The 23,586-nt window shown below is 36.2% G+C and overlaps 1 protein-coding gene across 2 annotated transcripts; it reads left to right on the plus strand.

Moving 5' to 3' along the window:
• Positions 1-590: 590 nt before the first annotated feature.
• On the plus strand, positions 591-21,807 carry SLC38A11 (solute carrier family 38 member 11). Of its 2 annotated transcripts, none has more exons than XM_027678719.1 (12): positions 591-775; positions 3,113-3,230; positions 3,649-3,723; positions 4,321-4,455; positions 6,151-6,216; positions 7,951-8,057; positions 8,211-8,290; positions 15,526-15,596; positions 16,478-16,639; positions 18,346-18,458; positions 19,159-19,290; positions 20,955-21,807. In XM_027678719.1, the coding sequence occupies exons 1-12, from the start codon at positions 746-748 to the stop codon at positions 21,198-21,200; spliced, it is 1,335 nt and encodes a 444-aa protein (XP_027534520.1). In that variant the 5' UTR covers positions 591-745; the 3' UTR covers positions 21,201-21,807. The 2 variants fall into 2 exon arrangements, with proteins under 2 accessions (XP_027534520.1, XP_027534521.1); XM_027678720.1 differs by lacking the exon at positions 591-775 and adding an exon at positions 915-1,029.
• The last annotated feature ends 1,779 nt before the right edge of the window (positions 21,808-23,586 follow it).

Here is a 23,586-nt window from a genome sequence, read left to right on the forward strand (position 1 = left end):
CTAAAGGTTTTTGTTTAAAATGTGCATTTCTTTGTGTGGCTTGTTCCATGTTGACAAACCATTTTTCTGATGGAGGCTGCTCAAGGTAATAGAGGTATCTACAGACTCTAAACTTTTCAGCACTGTCATTTTGCATCTTTAATTAGTTTGGCCTCTTCCCGTACTTGCACTGGAACCTCGGTGTGTTCTTTATCTGACTTAGCATCCTTAAGAGCAGCTTGCCCTCTCTGAGGAGAACAAACAAGGACTGCAGTGGCGAGCCCTCGCCAATAACATCGAAATTAAAAAGCAACCACGAATGAGCAGCAGTGACATTTGAGCTGTTTTTCGCTGCACATCCCACCGAGAAAACTTTCCTTGTGCCCTCGGGATAAACAAGGACTGGGTAAACTCGAGCTCTCACAGACTCGAGGCAGAGGCACTTACTTTCTGGAGCGTTTCCAGGGAAGGGCGTCCCGGAGGAGGGGCCGCCGCCTCACAGCCCCCGCCCGCCCATGCGGGGCTTGGGCGCTGCTCGCGCCCCGGGCCGCTCTCCAACAGGTCCGTGTGCGGGGCGGGCAGGGCTCGGGCGAGCCGGGCACACACACACCCGCCTTCCCAACACCCGCGGAGGTGCCGCGGGACCCTCCCGATCCCGCCCGGGGGAGCCCCCGCCGCCCCGGTCCCTGCCCGTGCCGGCGGCCGAGGGGCCCCCGCAGCCCAGCGGCGCCGCGAGGGACCCGCCGCCCCCCCCGCCCCGCGGGCGATGGAGCCGCCGGCGGCCGCCGCTCGCCAGGTACCGGGGCTGACACCGGGGCGGGCGAGGCGGGGGGCTCTCCGGGCTCAGCGAGCCCGCCGGCACCCGCCTGACCCCTCTCGGCCCGTGTCCGCGGGACGGGCACGGAGTGCGAGAGGCAGCGCGGCCGGTTGTGGCGGCTGAGCGCGACCGGCCGCTGGAACGTCCCCGCTCCACGGCCGAGCTGGAGGCAGCGGTGGCCTCTTCGTCTCTGTTCGGTTGTCCCCGAACTCGTATAAGGGAGAAAGTCATAGGTACCACGGAGGGGAAAAAATGCTTTCTGAGGGGCTTTATCCTTGTGAGGCAGGGGAAGGGTGGCTGCTGGGCACGGCTGAAATTCGGTGTCGAGTGAGGACCAGGGCGTGAGCGTGGTCCTGCCGTGCCCCATCATCTCCTGCCGTGCCCGGCAGTGTGGGTGCCATAGCGAGAGACACACGCCTCCCATTCCCTCTCCCGCAGCCTCCTGCGTTGCACAGCTCTTCTTGCCGGGCTCCCAGCAGACGTCCCTCCTCGTCTGCAGGCCAGGTGCACCTTCGAGAGCGCTACCGGAGCCGTTTCACCTCTGTCACATCTTCTGTTGCCCTTTCTTCTCCTTTTTGCCCATTTAAATAGGTCACTTCCAAGTGGGGAAGGGACCAGAGTTGCACAATGCACAATGTGTTCATTTCTTGTAGCAACTGAAGAGAGGGAACTGGATTGTTCTAGTTCAGTGCAATTCCATGTGTACAGTGCTGGAAGTAGCAGAGGGCATTAAAATTTCAGGAGAGAATGACAGGGATGCTCCTGTCACTATCAGTAGTGAGATAAAAATGTAGCACCAGTAAGTCTAGATAAAAAACAGCTGAGGGAGAATGTTACTTATGAAACTGCATGTGATATGAAGAAGATAGAAATTAGCAGTTGGTTTGTCTGTGATGACAGAAATTTTTGGGATACCAGGTGGATATACTTAATGAAAGATTCAGAACAAAGAAAAATACCTCTCTGTTTATATGATGCATAGTTAAAACATGGCATTTATTACCACATGACATTGCAGATGCTAAAAATTATACATTGTTTCAAAAAAGGGAAAATTCAAAGAGCAATCCATTAAGGGATGTGATGCGCCAAGAACACGTCTACTTTGGGAAATCCAGAATACACAAAATGAGAGAAGCTGGGACAGGAAAATTATTTGCCAACTGGCTATTTCCTATGTCCTTATGCTCTTCCCTAGGCACCTTCCATGGTCACTCTCAGAAATGGGATACCAGGCTATACTGTCCTTTGATCTGAGCCAGTATTACTCTTATGTTACTACTGCTTAAGGATTGAAAGTTCCAATTAAATATGTAGCTCTCCTTGAGGCAGGCACTTTTATGCTTGTCAGCTTATGCCTCTATCTACAGATGACTTTTAGATTTTTCAGTAGTTTTTTTTTTTCCAGGAGGATTAGTGACAAGCATCTGAGTTTGTACTACCTGCTATATAAGTTAAATAGGCTCTTGCATCCATGAAACAGTGGTTTTACTTTCAGACTAAGTACACCATGTTTTGCTTTTGTAGAACAGAGGCAGGCATTTTCTTCATTAAGTGTTCCTCTTTTGAATTTCACAACTTCAGTTAAAATACTGTCTTTCTAATGAATAATTCTAAAATGTTCTCTGACAGTATAGTGGTGATCTGAGGAAAGGACCACTGCTTGCTTATGAAGAAATACTTTATGAAGATTAGAAATTTAATTTTTGAAGCCACTTGCTACAGATTGTGCTTCGAATTTTGGCTTGTACCAGACTTTCCCACAGAAACTTTCTGGGACTAGCTGATTTTATAGTGTCATTAACTATTCATAATTAAGTAAACCATTGAATGGCACAGAAATATTTAAAATATTGGATAAGACTTTGGTTTAGAGTATATCCAAATGTTGACAAGCTTTGCTAGTAACTCTTGAAATTAATTTCGTTTCCCTGATTCAGGGGCAATTTTTACTGACCAGTTGTATTAGCCAAAGTATTTTCAAAAATACTTGATTCCCATTTCTGCCTTTGAAATGTGACTAAAAAGCTCTTTGTTTAGCAGCCTACCTCTGAGTTTATATACGTTTCTGTCCTTCCACTTATTATTTTTCAGAGAAGAATTACAGAAGATTATGGGTCAGACTTATACAGGAATTAGATGCCTAATACCCCTTTGATTTCTCACTGAAAGAAATGGGATTTATTTATCAAAATACCTCTACAAATCTGAGTCTATGAAAAGTGGGTGTTCTTTATCTTTCATAGACTACATGTAAAATCCTAGTTCTCAGCTCTTTTTCTCATGTACAGTGTTTTCATTGTCTTCCTGAAATAGGTAGAAACAGATGACCAAATAGCCCTCCTTAGTAAGCCCAGGAAAAAAGGAGGAAACAGTGATCTGGCATCAGCTGCATTTAACATTGTCAATTCAATCATAGGATCAGGCATTATAGGTAAGTCTACTTTTCTTTGCTTTCCTGTGTTCAGCCTTGTTTATTCATGCATGATTATCCAGCTTGGAGAATAACACTGTCATCTTACTTTCTGCTGCTGTTTCTAAAGATTTTTCTCTATATTTATTTGCTTACAATGCAAAAATGCAAAGGGGTCAGCTGAGATCACATCTCAGTGACTAATACCCCACAGCCTCTTGGCCATAATGATCAGAGAGGTTGGACAGGTGCTAACTGAACTTCACACCTGGGGAACACTTTGTTCACTGAAAATGATCTTTCTGAGGTTATTAAGCATGCTGGTCCAATTTTGGAGATTCCTAGCATTTTTTTTTGAAATCTGAATATTTCTTTATTTTGGTTGTCACAAATAATTATTTGTAAAGGTTCTTCTATAAGTCTCTCCTTTTCTTTGCAGGATTGCCATATTCAATGAAGGAAGCTGGTTTTCCTCTAGGAGTACTACTTTTATTTGTGGTTGCCTACATTACAGGTACTCTAAAGGCAGTTTCTGTTTTAAAGGGAAAATTAGTCCTGTGACATTTTGGCTGTTCTTGAGCTTTATGATACCTTAAACAAGTATATCTATGAGAGTAAAAATTACTAATTTTTTCCTTTACCTCACTAATCCCTTGAGCAGATTAGTAAAAGTAGAGAATTACACTGTACAACATATAAAGCTGCTTTTTGTGTGCATTTATTTTCATAAAGCCTAGTTTCTTAGACTAGTCAAGGTAACATTTGAAAGAATGTTTTTATTTGTGCCTCATAATGACCTGTTTTAGTCCACTGTTTTTACCCTAATTAGGAGACTGATCCTTGACTGGGTTGTATATCACTGTTTTTAAATGTACCACAGAATGCAAACATTTGGTTGTACTATGATTTGGAATATTTTCCTTCCAACATGAACCTATAACTCCTGGATTTGGTGGGTTGAAATATTTTGTGAGATTTCTAATCCCTGATCTTCCCAATACCTCTGTTTTCCTTTTAAGAGACTTTCTCTTTTAAGGAGTGAAAGAAGATGAGAAGTAACCAACCACAAGTTGGTTCATATTGTCTTTAACAGTACTTTATATTTTAACAGATTATTCCATTATATTACTAATCAAAGGAGGAAATCTGTCCAGTACCAACACATATCAAGAGCTGGTCAGAAAAACCTATGGTCGTGCAGGTTATATAATTCTTTCAACTCTTCAGTTTTTATATCCATTTATTGGTAAGAACACATAAAGTATCAATGTGTGAGTTTTATAACTAACAAGCTTTTTCACATTGCCTCAATGTTTCACTGGTTAAATATTAAGAACTGTGTAAAGAATATACTATATATGCCTCTCTACTATTCAAAAAAATAATTAAATTTACTTTGTGTGTTCTGAAGAATGACCGAGGAAGAATTCAATGAGTTGGAGGACCAGAATAATAGAAATGAACTGAAATGTAATAGCGGAGAAATTCATGATCACACATGTAAAAATGAATGACAAAAGTAGCTCTGAAAAACAGCAAAGGGGATTCTGTTCTAGAATGAGTAACAGAGCACAAAGTTGATGTACCTGAAACAAAAGGAAAACACTGCTTTAGGAGTATATGGAATTACTATTTTTTCAGAGATGCAATATTACTGTAATTGAAAAAGCCACTAATCAGCTCTTGCTTGAATATTGTGTGCTGTCATTGCTCTCCAAAAGCACTAGTTCAGCCTCACACCCAACAAGCTACTGGGAAATAGGGCAGTCAAGACTTCTTTGAAGAGGAAACAGTAAAAGAACAAACAGGTATAATTTGGGCAGGAATTTATGAGACAAGAAGTTTGAAATAAAGTGATATTTTAAATCTGTCCCTTACAGGAGTAAAGTGATCAAATCAAATCTTATATAATCTTGGTAGTTTCACACATGGGGCTGCAAGAGGTGGTGACTTGGGATACCAGGAGTCTGGACTTAGTGACAAGAGTCCCAGGTCAAAATTCCTACTTTGGGAATGATCAGTCCGATTACAGATAGCTGAGATTTTTACGAGAGTCAAGTTACTGTTACTGCAGGCAACAATGTTACACATGTAATTATCCCCCATTGTAAATCATCTACTTTCTAGATAATATGAAAAAGAATTGTAAAGGTCTCAGTCCTTATCACGGAACTAGTTATACACTTGTATGTGCTTGAATTAATTTTTATAAGTAGTGTTAATGACTTACAATTTCACAACAGTGGATATTTATGCATTAAGGTCAATACCTACATGTATGCTGTCTGACTGTTGAATACCACACGAGTGTATAAATATATTTTATATGTATGCACACATGCACAAATTTACACACTTTTAGTGTAGAATTATACAAGAATGACATGTGAATGTTAAGTCCACAGCACTTATTAATGAGAGGGAGGACTGGAAGTCCATATCTGATATCTTAATCTATTTTCCCCTTTCTTCTGGTTTAAAGATTTTGCTAGTTTTTTGCATAAGCTAGAAAGTCCCTTGTATTTCATTGCAGGGCTAATTATTAGACTAACACAGGAACTTTACTAAATAGAAACAAGAATTTGAAAATAAACTGACAAAGAATTGCTATTTGAAACAAACTGTTTTAAAAAGCCTTTTTTGCCTCTTCTGAACTAAGTTTATATCTCAAGTCAGCACATTGGCCTTGTTTATCAGGCTGAGTTATTGTTTAGGTTGTACCTGTTTAAAAAAAAAAAAAAGAAAAAAATAAAAGGAAGTGTTAAATAATTTTTTTAATTCTGTTTTAAACCTGAAACTTATAACTTGTTGGTGCTAGCCAGGATTGGTATAAGAGGTATAGTGGCATGTGTTCCTGAAGTCTGCAAAATATGTGTGTTCAGTGTTTATCAAATATTTTGGATATGACTTGTACTAACAAAAAAAATTATTTTTCTTTAAGCTATGATCAGCTACAACATAATAACAGGAGACACTTTAACCAAAGTTTTTCAGAGAATTCCTGGAGGTACGAGGCATTTAAAAAATTCAGAATGGGGGATTATGTATTGGATAGGAGTGTAGCATAAGTATTTGGGGATTACCTGTTACCTTGCTTCTAAATTGCTCTTAAATATAGTTCAAGTTAAGAACTTGAAGCCTATTTCTATGAGTGGGTTTTCTTGAATTTTTGGGGGGTTTTTTGTTTGTTTGTTTTTTGGTTTTGGGTTTGTATTTTCTTTCTCGGTTTCAATAAGTCTTTCCTAAATAAAACCCCTAGTCTTTGGTTATCAGTGGACCGTGTCAGTGAAGAGACCACATGCTTCAGTGAAATACTAAGCAAATAGGAGTGGGTCTTCCCCAATTGTTTATTTACAACGTCATCATTTCTTGTCATCTTTTTCAGATAATTCCTGTAATGGTCATTTGAAGTGCACTTGAAACCGCACTTCATCTGGTGAATAATTCAGGATGAGTTGCAAATAATATAATGAATTTAATGTTTACTTAAGTGTATCTGCAGTAGCTGGTCATGAACTGTGTGTGTAACTTTCAGTTCTCTTAGATATTCACTGCAAAACCAGATGTGGCATTTTGAGCTTTTTAACTCATGCCCTTGTGTCCCTTCCTGTACTCTAAGTTTTCACAGCAGAATCAGTAGAGCAATTTGTGTGCTCGTTTGTCACCTACTTTAGCACAAAGCCAGCTAAGTTAAAACATTCTTCACTGGGAAATTAAACTAAAAGATAACATGTCTGCAATGAACTGTAAATTAGTATTTGTATGAACTATTTGATTTCCACAGGAGGACTACAGTTTTCAGCATGTGAAGCCTGCAAGGTGTGCATGTAGTTTACTGTCACACTCTGTTGTTCTGTGCATATCTGATCAAATTGATAGTGACAGTGAATATCTAATGATTTATGTGTAATACGACTTCTGTCATAGGAGGAACCCCCAGCATGGCAAATCTTTTTACCTGTCTGGTAGAATACCCACCTGGAAAGATGTGGGAAAGCATTATAATCTCTCAAAGAAAAGAGGGAACGGAACACAGATTTTTCCATGTCAATTGCCAGTCACTTTCCAGCCAAAATTATTCAGCAAGTGTTCATTCAAGCCTAGGCTTTATGGTAGCCTGACTGAAACTATGTGTTTTATTTTGTTATTGGCTTGAAAAAAAACAGCAGTCATACAATAAATCCCACTGATTGGATGGAATATTATAACTTGTTGCCTTCACATGGTAATCTATTTTGCAAGTGGAAGTCAGCTGATGGCAAGAAAGGTGTTCAAAAGAAACCTCAAAATTAACTTTTTTTAGGATCGTTCTTTAAGATTTGACCTATCTTCAACAGCCCAGTAACTGAAGTCAACACACAGTGTGAAAAAATCCTCAAGAGTAAATGGCATAAAGAAGTAGTAGAATGTTTTACTTGCAGTCTCCCAACATTGACCCAGACATGATGAAAGCCATTAACACTACTCCATATGTAGGAATGCCAGACTTTCTAATTTTGGTTTAATATATCCCATAAATTATGCATTTGCCTTGAATTTGCAGAATTCTTCTGATTATGCACATGCTGTGCATGGCTTCCTAAAGGTTAGTTAATGCCTAGTTTTCAGTGTTACTTAGCTTGAGTAAAGGGGGTAAAAGCTTGATCACCAAAAGTTTGTTTTTTCCTAAACTTTCAAATGTAATAAATCTGTTCCTCATGTCAGTCTCTTAAGGAAATAAATTATTTTCTTTTTTCTTTAGTTGGGCTGGATAACGTGCTTACTGACCGTCACTTCATAATTCTTCTTACCACCATCATCTTTACCTTACCCATATCTTTATATCAAGACATAGCAAAATTGGGAAAGGTAAATCATAACAGTGTTGGGTTTTTTTTGTATGCCATTAGAAAATAAGTGCCAGTCATAACTTAATGTAAAATGATTAACAAATACATTATACTGCTAAAAGAACAACCTTTCAGCATCTTACTGACTGCAGTAATATTTTTATCTTTACAGATATCTCTTATTTCTCTGATTTTAACCATTGTCATCCTGATAATTGTGATGGTGAGAACTGTAACCTTCAGTCCACAAGTGTGAGTATTCTTACACTTGCCACAAATTTGATTTTTGATTATGTAATCTGTTAGTTCACTCTTGCATATATTTGCATAATTCTGGAACATGCCTGTTTTGGGACAGACAGATATTTGAAAAATTTTTATAAATAGTAACACAAAATGAAGAGCTAAATATACTTTATTCTTTTTCTTTTCTTCTCTTGAATGTAAGCAAATTTAGAAAAAGTCTCAAAAACCCTCCAGTTTAATTGGAAATTGCAGATGATATGACTAACAGCAGCTGTGTCCTGAATGGACATGTGAGGTTGTCTGTCATTTGGGATTTTTTTTTTATTTTGTCCATTTGTCAGAAGGCCTATATTTACAACCTGAAGATAGCTACTATCTTAGGAATATCTCTTCTTCTGTTAATATAATAATTTCATAATAAAAATCAATACAAATAATGAAAATTTTAAAAAATGAACACAATAATAAAAAAATTACTCTGTTATTTGAAAAAAGCATGCAAACCTTTTCCAGCACTCATACTTTAAAAGTAGTGTTTAACATTAGGCATTGGAATGTTCTAGACCATTTAGTACACGTAAGTATATGTTGTGACAATATTTTTGTAGTTGTATTGCAAGAAAGTGTTATGAATCTATTCTTTTTCTTTAATGGCCTAGAAGAGCTGCATTTTTCTTCATCCTTTAAATGTGAAGATATAATAAATATGAAAAGCTGTTTCTGAATGTGCTGTTTTATTTATTGGAACAGGTTTATATGGTATATCTTACATGCCTGTAAGAAGTGGATCCTTCCACCAGGATTGTTTCAGCATTGTTATGCATAATTGTTCATTTGTTTTACTGCTGTGATACGTGGGTTAATTGCAGGGTATTCAGGTTTAATGCTAGGAAGATGCCTAGAATAGCAGTTTCTAAAGTTGTCCCAGATGATGTTGTCTATCATCCACAAAATGACGCACTCAGAACAGTGTGGGACTTCCCTCCCCACCATCTTTCTGAAGCAGCATGTTTTTCATACTGTGTGTTGAAGGGATATTTGAAAGGTTAATCTCAAAATCCCCTGTCAAAAAAGGAAGAAGCTATATATAATAGTTACTGATGACCTTGTTACTATGGTAACGTTTCTTCTCCACAGTTGTGATGCACTGAAAAATATGGATTGCATGGTTTTATTTTTTCTTGAAACAAGTAATGTTGGGTTTTGTGTGATTCTTGAAGTTTTACTTTTTAATTCTTTAGAGACTTTCATTTTTGCCTTTACATTTCTTGTTTTTAAAAATGCATCTAGAAAATTAATAAAATGTTAGTTAGAATTTTTTTTCCTTTCAAATATTTTGTTAATGTCTACATTTTCTACTTTTACTATTTTAACTATTTTTATTTTACAGTTAAGTATAGACAGATATGTTAATTATTAAAACCCTCTTCTATTATTTTGTTAGTTGTATACTGGTATGCCATCTCTCATTTTTTTTCTGTGATAATAAAGAACACTGTTTTATTTTAATATGGGTCTGATCACATTACAAATGAAATGAGTGAATTAACACATTTATTGTGAATCCTTATTAAAATACAATATAATTTGGAGTTTCCAAAGAGACTCGATTGGGCCAAGAATATTTAATCCCTACAACTGTTATATGGCTGAACTGATTATGTGCCTGTCATTGATGACAGGTGATTTATTCTTGGTAATTCCATGGTTTCCCATTCCAATTCTTATGCATTCTTCCTAAATGTGTATCGCATGTCTCTTACTCCATTTTATATAGGTTGCTTCTTGGCCTAACCACAGTGGAGAAGGACAGCAAACTGCTCATTCTTTTTCAGATGCTTGAAAAACACCTGTGAAAAACTTGTCCCACTTTGGGGATCCTTTCAATAGACTAAACAAACACAATTCCTTTAGTGTTTCTCTTCTTGTCATTTACTGTGCTTCTCATCATGCTCAATGGCTGCCTTAAGTTTTCTGCAAATAAAAGTGAGTTCATGATGCCCCACCTGCCTGTGGTATTCCCTCTGAGAAGCAGAGAAGAAAGATTTATGTATCTTAAATGCAAGTGTCTTAAGATCCCTTACAACTGTATTGTTTGGAAGTTGCCACACTTCCATTTATGTAATTTATTTTGATGTTTTTTTGAGTGGAGCGGCTTGTCCAGGGACATTATAGGGCTGTTATTGTCATGTTAGTTCTCTAGAGGAAAAAACCCCTGTATTTATGATGAGGAATAGTTTAATAGATACTTAGTTTAATTTTTTTCCTTTTATAACAAATACCAAACTGAGAAACCGAGGTGCCTTTTGTTTTTCAGTTTTGCTTTTGATTACTATCATCCATATGATTATTATTGCCTGAATGACATAATGAACCTGCAGATAAAATCCAGTGTTTTGGATTACTTAGAGTTTACTCTCAATATTTCAAGATGTTGGATAAAAAAACATTTTGATGATGTGATCATTATTTCCATCTGCTCATAGCTGGGTATTTACCTACTGTGATCAAAAACAATAGGTTAGAATATCTCAAACAGTAAATGTTCAGTATGTTAATACTGTATAAAATAGTTTCAGCTTTGCAGCATGAAGTTAACATTCATTGCTGTAAAAAGAAATATTTTATCTTTATATTATAAAGATGGATCATTTAAATTTAATTTGGTGTTCTTTTACAAAGAATGTCCTGATGTCAGTGTCTACATAGTACATAAGTCTCTAGGAAAAACTTCAAAAGCATCTGCTACATGTAAAGAGGATGTGAGAATTACTCAACAAGAGCTGATCGTAGGGATGAAACACCAAGTGCTCAGGAAAAACCATGAAAGTTGATTCTTTCCTTCATATAAAAAAATCCAATAGTAAGCAAAGATAAACTTTAATGTGTGATGAAATTAAAAAATAAAACTAAGCTCCCATATATTTACAGAATTGCTAAGTAATTCATTAAGGAAGAAAGAAGAATTAAAACACTTGTAACTAAGTGGGGCTGACATAATAGCTTTTCCTTGTCTATGTTCTTTCACGAGATGACTTTGATTAATATAAAATCCAAGGCTGATGTGAGCTGTACTCGTTTTCTTTCTGTTGTATTGATTGAAGTTATATATAGCATCTATAAAGTTCTCAATATCTTTAAACCTTTAAAGCTTAAAAAGAACTAAAAAGGTATTTTACCTTAGAATAGAATTAAATTTAAATTTTAACATTAGTTTCCTAAAGATCTAAATAATTGAATTGAACCTGAATTAATCTGTGAGATGTTCCTGGATTGACTGCCCGTTTGTATCTAAACTTGGTGGTTTGTCCCTGATCTTCAATTCAAAACAATGGAAATTTTTCACTCATTCCAGCATGTAGCTCCCCTGCCAAAAATATGAGTTTGTGCCTCTGTAGAAATTAACTTTTTTTTTTCCAGTCAATGTTTCATACCCACAAAATGGGTTGAAATCAGGGATATGTGTTTTTTTTGCCTTCCTTAGAGATGTTTTGCTTCTCATGCACTCTGCTACTGTATTATATTTGGTAGTGTTCCTACATAAATGACAGAAAAGATTTTTGCATAACATGGATAGATGGGGAATATTATACTGTATTTTACAAGAAGTAGAAGATAGGCTGTTTTAGACTGCCAAACAAATTTGCCCAACTCTCACTCATGGTCTGGATGTGAAATTCCTTTCACCCTGCTAGGATGTCTTAACCTTTGCCTGGTTCATTTGTTCTTTTCATTTCCCCCGTTCTTATGTAGAGAAACATGAATATTTTCAAAACTTTTAAAAACTCACTGACCTGCTTATTATACTATACTTTCACTTACATATGCTGAAGACTGAGTAGAGCCTTATCTTCTTAACCTTTAGGCTTTCTTCATCACTAAGCCTCACTACCTGCAGTCTGTCTTGCTGTTGTCTTAGTTTCAGCTGAAACTTTTTCCTGTCTGGGGACTCCCTTGGACTGTCTTTTTCCTAAATCTTTTATTATTTTTGTTCCAAGAATCACATCTCAGGCTTTACTTTGTGTTAAAGCTTCTACTATATATAATAGGCAGTACAGCTGTCAACAAGCACATTTAGTATCAAAAATGTATTTCTTCTGTTACCTTTTGTTGTTTCATCTAATACTTCTTCTCTGGCATGAAAGAAACCTTTCTGTTCATGCAGGCATAGCCTGTGTTTTTATACACTGAGTGAGGAGCAGAGAGCTGGCTGGTTTTGTCATTCATCGATTTTTGCAGCTACTGCTATTCTTGTATAAGCAGCAGTTAAAATCTTCCCCTAGCAACCCCTAACAAGAATGTAGGTCAAACTGGTCAGAACAAAGTCCATCAAAAAAAAAAAGTCCGTCTTGAACAGTTGCAGCAGGATTGAAAGAGCACAACAGGTGTGATGTTACCCTGTATTCTACACACTCTTTCAGGGTGTGTGTGCATCTGCCTACACAGACCTTTATATTTACATCAATGTGTGTATGTTTACCTTGACTCTTGATGTTTCCACTAGCTACCCTTTGCCTTGTGAGTAATTTTGTATGATTGTTCACTATATGGCTCTTCCATAACTAATGCCTACTGTTCCCTGACACAGTTTTCTCTTTCTGACTATGAAGTCTTATTTTCTATAAACACTTTCATATCATCTGCACCCTTTTCCAGGAGCTTTGCTTAAGTCTATATGTCCTGCAGACTGAACTTGGGGATAATTTCTTACTGATGTGGTCACAACTCTACAGCTGTTGACTCTCGGAAATGAAATTTCTTACTGAGTGCTTTCATGGTGTGAGATCCCTCTATTCCCACAGTAGGAAAATGTTTTTCAAAGCACATGCAGCAGTATATGAGCTATTGTAGAAAACAGTACATCTGTACCAACATGCATTGTAGGACATTACAAGCTGCTGGTAGTGTTCCAATCAGGGATCTGAAATTCTTCCTCTATTCTGCAACTAAAATGGAAGGAATTTATCTTCTTAGGCCGCTAAATAAGCAGGATTTTGTTCTTTTGGATTTTTTCCCCCAAATAATACTCCTAATCTGATTTGCCATTCATCCTTAAAGTAAAGCTGTATTTTGTTCTGTTGCATATTGCTGGTGCAGAAGCTAACACTGTGCTGGGGGAGAACTAGCTACTGTGATTTTTATTTTTTTAAATTTATTATTTGGCCACTTTATTCAAAATGTTTCAAATTAAATTCCCTTTTTTAATTTTTTAAATTCCCAAATTTCTGCATTCCCTTTTTTAAAATCCTTATTTGTAGGAGCTCATAATATAGCTATAATGTTGCACAGGATGTACCATTTTAACAGATATTAAATGTGTTTCAGACAGAAGCATTCTTTATTTCTGTGAATTTAAAAATATTTTGGTTTATAAGGTACTAGATAATCTAATTCTTAATTATTAATAGAAAAGGGCCAAAGAAAACTGATAAGTTCTGCTGTCAAAAGATAATATAAACCAAATTTTCGTTCTGTATGTTTTCTATCAAAGCTGACCTCTAGTGGTTACAGAGTGGAACAGTTGTAGTGTTAGTTTTCTATATGCTATTTTTATTTTGAAGTATTATTGATATTTTTCCAATCAATTGTGAATATTTTACTGAAATTAATACACTCAAAATTATTTCCACAGGCACTTCTAGTGATAGGGATTTGAAATCAGTGGCATAAAGTTAAGGGAGCCCATCTAAGGAACTACAGCAGCTATATAGGGTCAGAAGTCTTATTTCACAAGACAAATGCCAGATATCTCTACTTCATCCACAGTATTTATTACATCTACATACTGAGTCTGAGGATATTTTAGGAGCACCGTATTCAGCTGCTTAAGACTTGAAGCAGTATTTTACAGCAATCAAAACAATATACTACATCTGAGGACAAAGAAAATTAACTTCTTTTTATACTCAGGTTTTGTTCACTTCAAAGTTAAGCTTAGCAACCACAGCTTAAGAGCTGAAAAGGTGGTCTAAGTCTGAACTGAATGCGCATTAGATACTGTAAATCTGGGGGGGTTTAATTAAAAATGAAGGGTTGACTATTTGAGCACTCAAGAAATAGTAAGATAAGAGTTCTGAAAGGGGAAACAGCAACTTTTTTTTTTTTTTTTTAATTTTAGGAGCTGGAGGTGGAATGTAAACATTTGAAAGCAATGAAACCAGGCACAGCATATGCCACTATAGCTGTCAAAACCAGCTAGTTGTCACCAGAGAGAGGGAGAGACAAAGCTGTCATTGTTACCTTCACAGAAGTGGCCTGAGTGCCATACTGCTTTCTAGGGCAGTAGGAAAAGAGCAACTAAGCCTCAGGTGGCAGCAGCTTTTCCTCTAAATAAAAACAGCAATCAAAGTTAGTAGCAGCCAACTTTTTAAGAGCAAGCTTCTCTGCATTGTTTGTTTCTTTGTCTGCTTTAATATCACAAGTACAATGTTTAACTGGCTTGTGAATTTCATTTAATGTTTTTAGGAAATTTTATTTCTGGAAAAGGATATTTTGTGTCCTTCCCCATTTCTTCATTTTGGTTCTTTATTCAGAGATGAAGTTCACGCAGTAAATGTTTTTTAACAAAGTTTGTTGTTGGTTTTCTGTGGTCCTCCTCTAAGCATTACAATTACCAAACTGTGGTCCAAAACTGTGGGCATACCTTAAAGAAGGAGATATGGGGAATATTATAGTCTTACCTGATTATAAAAGTCTCCATATACTCTCCTACACTTTCTTTTGTCTATACCCTCTTACACTTTCTTTTGTCTTTTGGAAAGTAGCAGAATCTCTTTACTGTGAGGAATAGTTGGTACTGGTATAAAGAAAGGTAGACTGCCTCACTTGATTTGTAGCTTAGGAAAAGATATCTCTAGGCTGTATGGATTACATGTGCAAATTCAAAGGTAGAAATTACCTCTAACTAGTCAGAAGACATTTTGGATTGAAATAACCTTAGTAACAGCCTTTGCTTTCCCTGTTGCTATTTCTTGGTATATGATGACTTGAAGAGTTTATTTACAAAACTGAAACAGGCTGACGTTTTTTACTGTGAAATCTGGTTACAGAAATACTTGAGTCAAAAGAAGGGAGGTGTGAAAGGTGTCTCCCCAGTTTAAAGTTGTTGTGAACACTGGGACCTACTTCAGAGTTCTGGAGATCTGACTAGCAGTTCTGTATTACAGCATAATATTTAAAGTAATTTTTAATAACTGATAATTGAAAAGAAGATAATCTATTAAAACAAATATCTGTTTTAGACCCAAATCAGAAAATGCATGGACATTTGCAAAATCAAATGCCGTACAAGCCATTGGAGTGATGTCATTTGGTAAGTATTTTTTTCTGGTTTTTTCAATATTCAGATCAGCTGTAAGAAATCATTTAATATTTTGGACCAAGAAATGGAATTTTTTATGGTTTAGTTTTGTTTGTTTGTTTGTTTCTTTGTTTGTTTTTGTTTTGTTTGTTTGTTTGTTTGGGGGTTTTATTTGTTTGGTTTTTGGGGTTTTTTTTATATTCATGTTAAGCTGGTAGGGAAAAAAAGTGAAATTGACTGAGTCATCCATATGAATTTCATTTTTATGGTGTAAGACATTATCCTCATCCATTGCCCCCTAGCTATTGCCACTGTAGCAGAGACAGAGGTGGGCACGTGAATCCAGCTCATCTCAAAGCACCTGCATCAATGGGATTAGTCTAACTGATAAACTGAGGAGGCTGTGATTGCTCTGCATTCCCTTGGATAACCTCTAGCAGAAAAGTCCTCATTCTGAAATCTATTCCTGCCTGCAGGATCTGGTATATTATTTCCTGTTAGAGTTGTGATAATCTGAGGCCTCCCAATGCTTGCTGCTGCCTCAAATGGATGCCATAGGAAGTCTGAAAGTAGCAAATGACTCTGTGGATTAAAAAAAAATAGTCTCAAATCTGCTGTTGGGTTCTTAAGCAAAAGAAGAGCAGGAAGAGATGGAATGGAGGTGTGGAGGGTGGGAAATGGCATGACATTTAAGGGTAGTGTAATCAGAATCAGGATGGTTATACACTGTCATCAAATCAACTAAGCAAGTAAAAGTTCTGGCCATTTATCTGTGCCACTCACTGCAGGATTAATGTTTGTATTTAATAATAAGTAGATTCAAACAGTGCTGTGTCTCTCTATGCATTATGTGTGAAGTCATACATTTGCTTGAACTGTCCTGTGTGTTTCAGCATTCATCTGCAACCATAACAGCTTCTTAATATATGGGTCTCTGGAAGAACCCACATTAAAGAACTGGTCTCAAGTCACACATGCGTCTGTCTCACTGGCTGTTGTAATCAGTGTCGTGTTCGCTGCATGTGGATATATGACTTTTACAGGATACACAGAAGGTAAACTGCTCAGTCCCTCCATTTTGGTGCTTGCTATAATCCTTACATTTCTGCCTTTCTGTCTGACTTGCTGTAAATATCTTAGTGACAAAAACCATAGTATGTATGGACATTCCTCATGGTTACCCAACAACCAAAATGGGATACAAAAGTGTCAGCTGCATATTAATAGGTGTCAGATTCCCAAGTATAAGCATCACTGGTGAAAGTCCTCTTTGAATACTTCCATAGCCAAAACACTTCTGAGGACTAAAAATCTGTGATTTAGTCACATGGTCCTGCAGGAGAGAGCAGTAAGAACAAAAATTGCCTTGATTTTTCTACAGGGTGTCTGGTATATATTTTCTGTACGTTTTCTTATATTTTTTCCTGTCTGTGCTAATATATCTCTGACTAATAGATATTTCCTGTCTTTACAACAGCTTTTCTGCTGTAGCTAATCCTACTGTCCCCTTTGTGGGTATATGAATATACATAAAAGTACAAATATATAACCGATGTTGCATCATGTTATTTAACATAATTTTGTTGAAGTAAAAAAGGTGTGTTCAGAAAGACAAGGCATAAATTTGTTCAGTGCATTACCTTTTCAGGAATAATACACATTTTATAAGCAAGCAGATTTTCTGTTACTTAATAGTGACATTCTAGATTGTAGAAGGCTTCCAAGCCTTTTCCTTTTCTGATGAGTAGTAGCATGTAGTTGAGAAGACAGGAATTATATGATGGGGGTTACTAGTTGATCTATCCTTTTTTTCCTGCCTCCAGTTCTTACTCCAGCAGAGTAAGTTACTGTTCTAGATGTACTAGATGTACTGTAGCTGGACTAAGTGCAGACTAGCTGAGACATTTAAAATATATATTCTGATGCAGCTGTCCCTCAACATACAACTCTAGTGTAAGCAGGTTCCATATTACCTTGTCTCCCCATCTACACCTTTTGGCTATTTTCTGTAAAGTACACCTCATTGCTTCTTCAGTGCCATTGCGAGCCTAAAATTAGTAAATCATGAGACAGTGTTGTAATTGGATAGAAAAGACCTGATGGGTCATCTCTTCGCTGTCTTGCACTGTCACTTGTGCCTCAGAGATCATTATTACAGATTCCTTGTGGTAAACGCTAAGCAAGATGATGATTTGAATTCTTTACTAATGCTTTTGTTGTTAGATATAAGATTTGCTAGGTAATAATCCATATGTTATAATGGGCTTTTGGAGTCAGAATATTTGAAATTGTTCGCTACAGCTTACCAGCTAAGATTAGATATTACCAGGGAAATGCAATTCTTTAGAGATAACTTCTTGGTCTTCTTTGTGTAACTGTTGTTCTAGGAGTTACAGTTTAGAGGAAATGTACCTTTTACACAGATTCTTTCTGAATCTGTCACATTTATTTAAACAAACACCAGCATGTCACACAAAATCTGTGTTAAGGGGGAGATAACAGATTACAAACTCTGATATGTATGTTTTAAGATATTTTTTAAAGATAAATGCTACTTCAGAGAAAAACACTGCTACTAGCAGCATAAGCTTAAAGTTTCTCCTGGATGCAACTTGTGACTATAACTGCAGTTTCTTGATGTGTGTCAGGAGAGGGGATCAGAAAGTCTCAATTACTCCAGTAACTCCAGTAATCTGCACTTCAATTTGCAAATAGGCAAATGATGTGAAGTTCAAGCTAATTATGTTTTCCTGTGCCTCAGGAGATATATTTGAAAACTACTGTAGAGATGACAACCTTGCTACATTTGGAAGGTTTTGTTATGGAGTTACTGTAATTCTGACCTTCCCCCTTGAATGTTTTGTAACCAGAGAGGTAAGAATTTATTACATTTTCCCTTTAACAATGTTGTTATATAATAATAATATTCTCACATTATTAATACATATTGTAGCTGAAGTCTACGGTTGATCTGTAGTAAATATCACCATATTTTATCCTGATACATGCTATGAATATAAGGGACTAGTTGTACTCTTTAGACACTGGCCATGTAATGTTGCATTACATTCGTTATTGTATTACCCAATGTCATATTAAGAATTGCTTAATAATATCAGAACTGCTTAATAATATCAGAACTGCTTAAAATTCCAAGTTTGGCATAAATACCACTGTTGTTTCTATGTTGAGAATAGCCAAAAATAGCATACTTTTTACACTTAATAGTTTTTCTTTTTTTAGAAACATCTCCATCTAGGAAATGTCTGTTCAATAAATAATTGTAATTTGGTTTTTTTCTGTAGTGGGCAAATGAGAAGAAAGTTAAGTATCCTCTAAATCCTGCAGGTATAACTAAGTCAGTCTTGGAATTGTTCAGCAATTTTAGTAATGCTTGTTATGAATTATTTTTGGAAGCAGATGGAGATGTTTCCTTGAATCAAGATAAGTAAAATTCAGTCAGTTTATTCTCATACATTCTTTTAGTTTCCTAAGGTTAGAAGATTTCGAATAACATATCTGTTTGATAACATAAGGAGCAAAAACAAGGTTAAAAATTGTGGTTCTGTTTCAGGTGGTTGCCAATGTGTTTTTCCATGGGAACCTCTCAACAGTTTTCCATGTTGTTGTGACAGTAGTTATCATTGCTGTGGCGACTGGTGTATCATTAGTGTATGATTGCCTTGGAATAGTTTTAGAGCTGAATGTAAGTGAACCTCTATACTCTTATATTTTAAAAATTACTTTTTAGTAAAACAGAACACTGTAAAATCCACAGCTCTACTGAAAATCTTACACAATTTGACGTAGTAGTCAGTAGTAATGTTGGCGGGAAAAAAAGGAATTATTCACTGCTTCAAAATCAGGTAAATAAAGGAGAAAGGAAGTTCAGGAAGTGAAGTTCATATGACTGGGGAGGACCTTTAGAACAATTTTGGAGATAGGGCAAATGGCTACGACTTAACAAATGAATTTAAACTACAGAAGAAATCACTAAAATACTCATCCAAACTGCATAGTGATATTAAATCTAGCATTTCTTTCTCTGGTCTCTGCTTCTGATGAAGTTGGCAAATTACTAAACACTGGGACAGATCCTAGTGACTGCCTTGTGCCAAAGGGGCAAAAAAAAAAAAAGAGGGGTGTAGAAAGAAAGAACCAGTAGTAGTGAGACCAGAGAGATAGTAACTGGAATTTTTCCCTGGTTTGGACTTAGCAGGGAACAAAACTGAGTAATTTTAGAATCTGGGTGTATGACTTTTAAGGGAACTGCTTTGTTTGCCAGTAGACATTCCTGTGTCTGGTATCCCCTCATAGCAGAGCTGGAGCTTACTATGCAGCCCACACAAGGTACTTGCTGCCTTGAACCAGTTTTAACACATTGTGTAACTTTGGCTGGCTGGAACTGCTATGTAGTCTGCTTAAGACCTAGACTACTTGACTAAGTAGACTTAACAGATGAAATCAGTATTTTTGCACAGAATGTACATTTAATAAAAGGAAATGTTAAATTAAAAAAAAAATCCAATCTATGTCTTAACAGTTTACCTTTTTAGGTCATCTATCTTTAAATAAAAAATATGTGAAAATGTGAAAGTTAGAAGATGTAGGAAACTTTTTAAGGGCAGCCCTTGCTTCTATGCAGAAATATTTTAGAACTGCCTCCTTACATCCCTGTCCCTGCATTCACTGACAGTTTCAAATCATATACTGCATGCTTAGTGATGAAACGAAATGGAGGGAATTGTTCTTTAGGCTACATAATACATGTATGATATATGATACATTCATATGTGTATTATGATACATGTACACTGTTCTGATCCACAGTGCAGTTTCTGCTAAGAGGTCCATAAGGAGCACTTTTGTAGCAGTGATTTAGTAGGTCCTGCTTGCAGTAATATTATAAAACAGGTCAGAATATGCAGATAAGCTGCCCAATTACCCTCCTTTTAAAATAATTACCTACATAGTTTCTTCTCAGTTAACCTTTTCCAAATTATAACTAGATGAAAATTATCAATATTCCTATTGGTTTGCTCAGGATGTATGTTTCCATTAAATTTTCTCATTTGTAACAACTGTTGGTAATTTCTTTCCCATTTTCCCCCTCTGTTTTTACATTAGACTTGCAGAAAATTTACCTCTGTATGTAGATATCAGTAAAAGTAATTAAATGTGTGCATACAAACACACACCTATTCAGGCCAAATATACAAATCTGTCAAAAGCAACCATTCCATCAATGCAGTATTTTTTTGCCTAAACAATTAGTCAGTAGTGAAGCTGATATTTAAAAATTAGGTTTTGGTTCTTCACATCTAAATATGCATACTTATGAGGCTTTTTTCTATTGTTTCCCATACACAGGGAGTTCTGAGTGCTACCCCACTTGTTTTTATCATCCCATCAGCGTGTTATCTAAGGCTGTCCAAGGAGCGATGGAACCATTCCAATAACCTCATATCCGGCCTGATTCTTGCTCTTGGTGTGCTAGTGATGGCAGTTGGATTTGTTATGACTGTCTTGCACCCCCAGGAGTGTAGCCATGGAAAAGAAATGTTCTACTGCTTTCCTAGTAATGTTTCTGTTCACAACAGTACACTGCCACCATAGGTACCACACCAGTCTCCAGACTAGATCAGGTACATCTCGCAGTGAGCCATACGTGCCAGTTTAAAGGAGGGTGGAACAAAGAGCTTAGTGCATATTTTGAAATGCACTAAGAATTTTAAACTGTATAACTGTGTTTATGTACTTGATTTTATGCTGCCATCCTTTTCCAGGTAAGACTTGAGTTTTAACTGTTGAAACACAAATTCTCAGAGGTGCCTTTCAGCAGACATTACTTGAATAACTTGCAAGCCTAAAAAAAAGATTGCATTTTTTTAACTTGGTCTGCAATGCTGTTTAAAAGCTATAAATTAAATGTTCTGTAATGTAAACAACTCCCATGTTTCATTGATTTAATTTCATTTACATTAATTTTATAATATTTTCATGTATATTTATTAGCACACTGTAGTATAGGACTTTTTGAAGTCCTGAGGAAAACTATGTCTGGATCTCTGTGTATTAGAACTCTGCTGTTAAATTGAAAGACCCTTATTAAGTCTGTCTTTGATTTTGCAATAACTGTCCTTTAGTGCTGAAAGCTTCCCTTATAGTGGTTCTTAAAGTCAAGGGCAATTTTGTATTCTGACTGAAGTGTAACTGACACAATTTAATTGTAACTGTTACATTTTGTGGTCTTCTAATTAAAAGATATCACATGAATAAATCCACACAGGTGAATTTAAAAAGATTCTACTAGGTTGTCATTGTAAAAATTTATAGACTGACAGAGAAAAAAATTACATGCGTAGCAAACACAGTTTGATTCTTACATTTATAACCCCATTTATTATTTCTGAAACTGAAATTAAACATTACTGTGTATCAGGCATGTGCAGTTTGAGCAAATGCTGTGAGAAGACATTGATTATCATTCTAGTCCTCTGATTCTTTTCAGTATATGATTGTTCATTTTGTCATGGTTTGTCAAATTTTGGCGATTTGTTATGTTTTCCAAAATTCATGTAACATCAAGGATTCATGTATATATATATGTGTATATTTATGTACGTATATACATATATATATTTATAAATAGACTCACATATGCCTATAGAATATGAGTAATTTGAAGTTGAGTAATATGAGTATCCTCAGTCATATCAATGCTGGGATTTTGAAAATGTCTTGTTATGAAATCAAACTGTACACTTTGAATTAATTTTTGCATTATTGTGGTCATTGTGGTTCCTCTTGCCAACTAGATGTAAAAGGCTATTTCATTTTTATGCTGCTTAATGGGGATGTTTTTTGTCTTCATTTCATACTTCATGACAAAGCTATTTCATTCAAGACTTCTACCTAAGTAGATCTTAAGCAAGAGTCAATAGATGGCAATAATACTTGTAAGAATAGCACACTTTTTAAAAGTAGTGTTTCCAAAATGAATGTTTTAAGAATTAGTGGGGTTTTTTTAGAATGGTGGGGTTTTCTTGTTTGTTTTGGTTGTTTTATTTGTTTTGTTTGGGATTTTTTCTTAAGTTGTAAAGCAATTAGAGAGAACTGTGAGTGTTATTCTGCTTTAATTTCCCTGTATAGAGTCAGCTTTGAGGACAATAATTTTTCTGTTGTCCACATACCTAATACAGTTGACAGAGTATATTTTTCACCAGTTTAGATCCAGCAATAGCTGATTTTGTCTTAGCTGTGGATGAGATTCACTTTCTTCTATGCCAAATGGAGTTAAACCTAAATAATATTTCCTTGTGACAGCTAATGACATCTTTCTGATGAATTGGAAATCTCTCATGAGCTTTATTTTCTTTTTTTTCTGATTTTTTTCCCACTGTTGAAGTGTGTTACTTTGTTTCAAGTTTTAATTATAAGCTGTCTTTGCTTTAGAGTGTCAGTGGAATAATTTACAATGTCTTGTAGTATTGCCTGTCCAACTTAAACATTCTGCTGAGGCTGTGTTGATATTAAATTGTGTTTGCATGTCCTTTATGAAGGATGAGTCTTTCTATGCTTTTCTACTTTACAAATGCAAATTTAAAGAAAATTTGTTTCATTATTCTTTCTATTTTGTGAAGTGTAAAGTCAGAGGTAGTAGTGGTCCATTAAATGTTTTCATTGCTGATAAAGCTTCTTTTGCTCTTAGAAGATTCTTTTGCTAAAAATAATTGCATTCCTGTAATCATATGCTTGGTGCTTTTCACTCATGAATTTTCCAGGTGATGATAGGGCTCTCCCAGTCATAACTATATTGAAAAAGGGAAGTCAGATGTCATGGATACCATAAAGCTAACTGCTGTTTGGGTAATGGCTTTATAAAAGCTGTGGTCACTTCCTTTTCAGTATTGCATAGTGCAACTTAGCTTTATTGAAATGACAAATAACAGCAACCTGCTCTATGCTTTCTTAAGGCCTCGGAGGTCTGAATACAGAAAGA

This window comes from Neopelma chrysocephalum, unplaced genomic scaffold, assembly GCF_003984885.1.
Source record: "Neopelma chrysocephalum unplaced genomic scaffold, ASM398488v2 Primary Assembly neopelma1_44, whole genome shotgun sequence".
Classification (NCBI taxonomy): domain Eukaryota; kingdom Metazoa; phylum Chordata; class Aves; order Passeriformes; family Pipridae; genus Neopelma; species Neopelma chrysocephalum.

Excerpts from the sequence above, each read along its gene's own strand:
- SLC38A11 (XM_027678719.1), top strand. The coding sequence starts at position 746 with ATGGAGCCGCCGGCGGCCGCCGCTCGCCAG. Across the intron at positions 3,724-4,320 it reads TGTGGTTGCCTACATTACAG|ATTATTCCATTATATTACTA; the intron begins GTACTCTAAAGG and ends ATATTTTAACAG. Across the intron at positions 4,456-6,150 it reads GTTTTTATATCCATTTATTG|CTATGATCAGCTACAACATA; the intron begins GTAAGAACACAT and ends TTTTTCTTTAAG.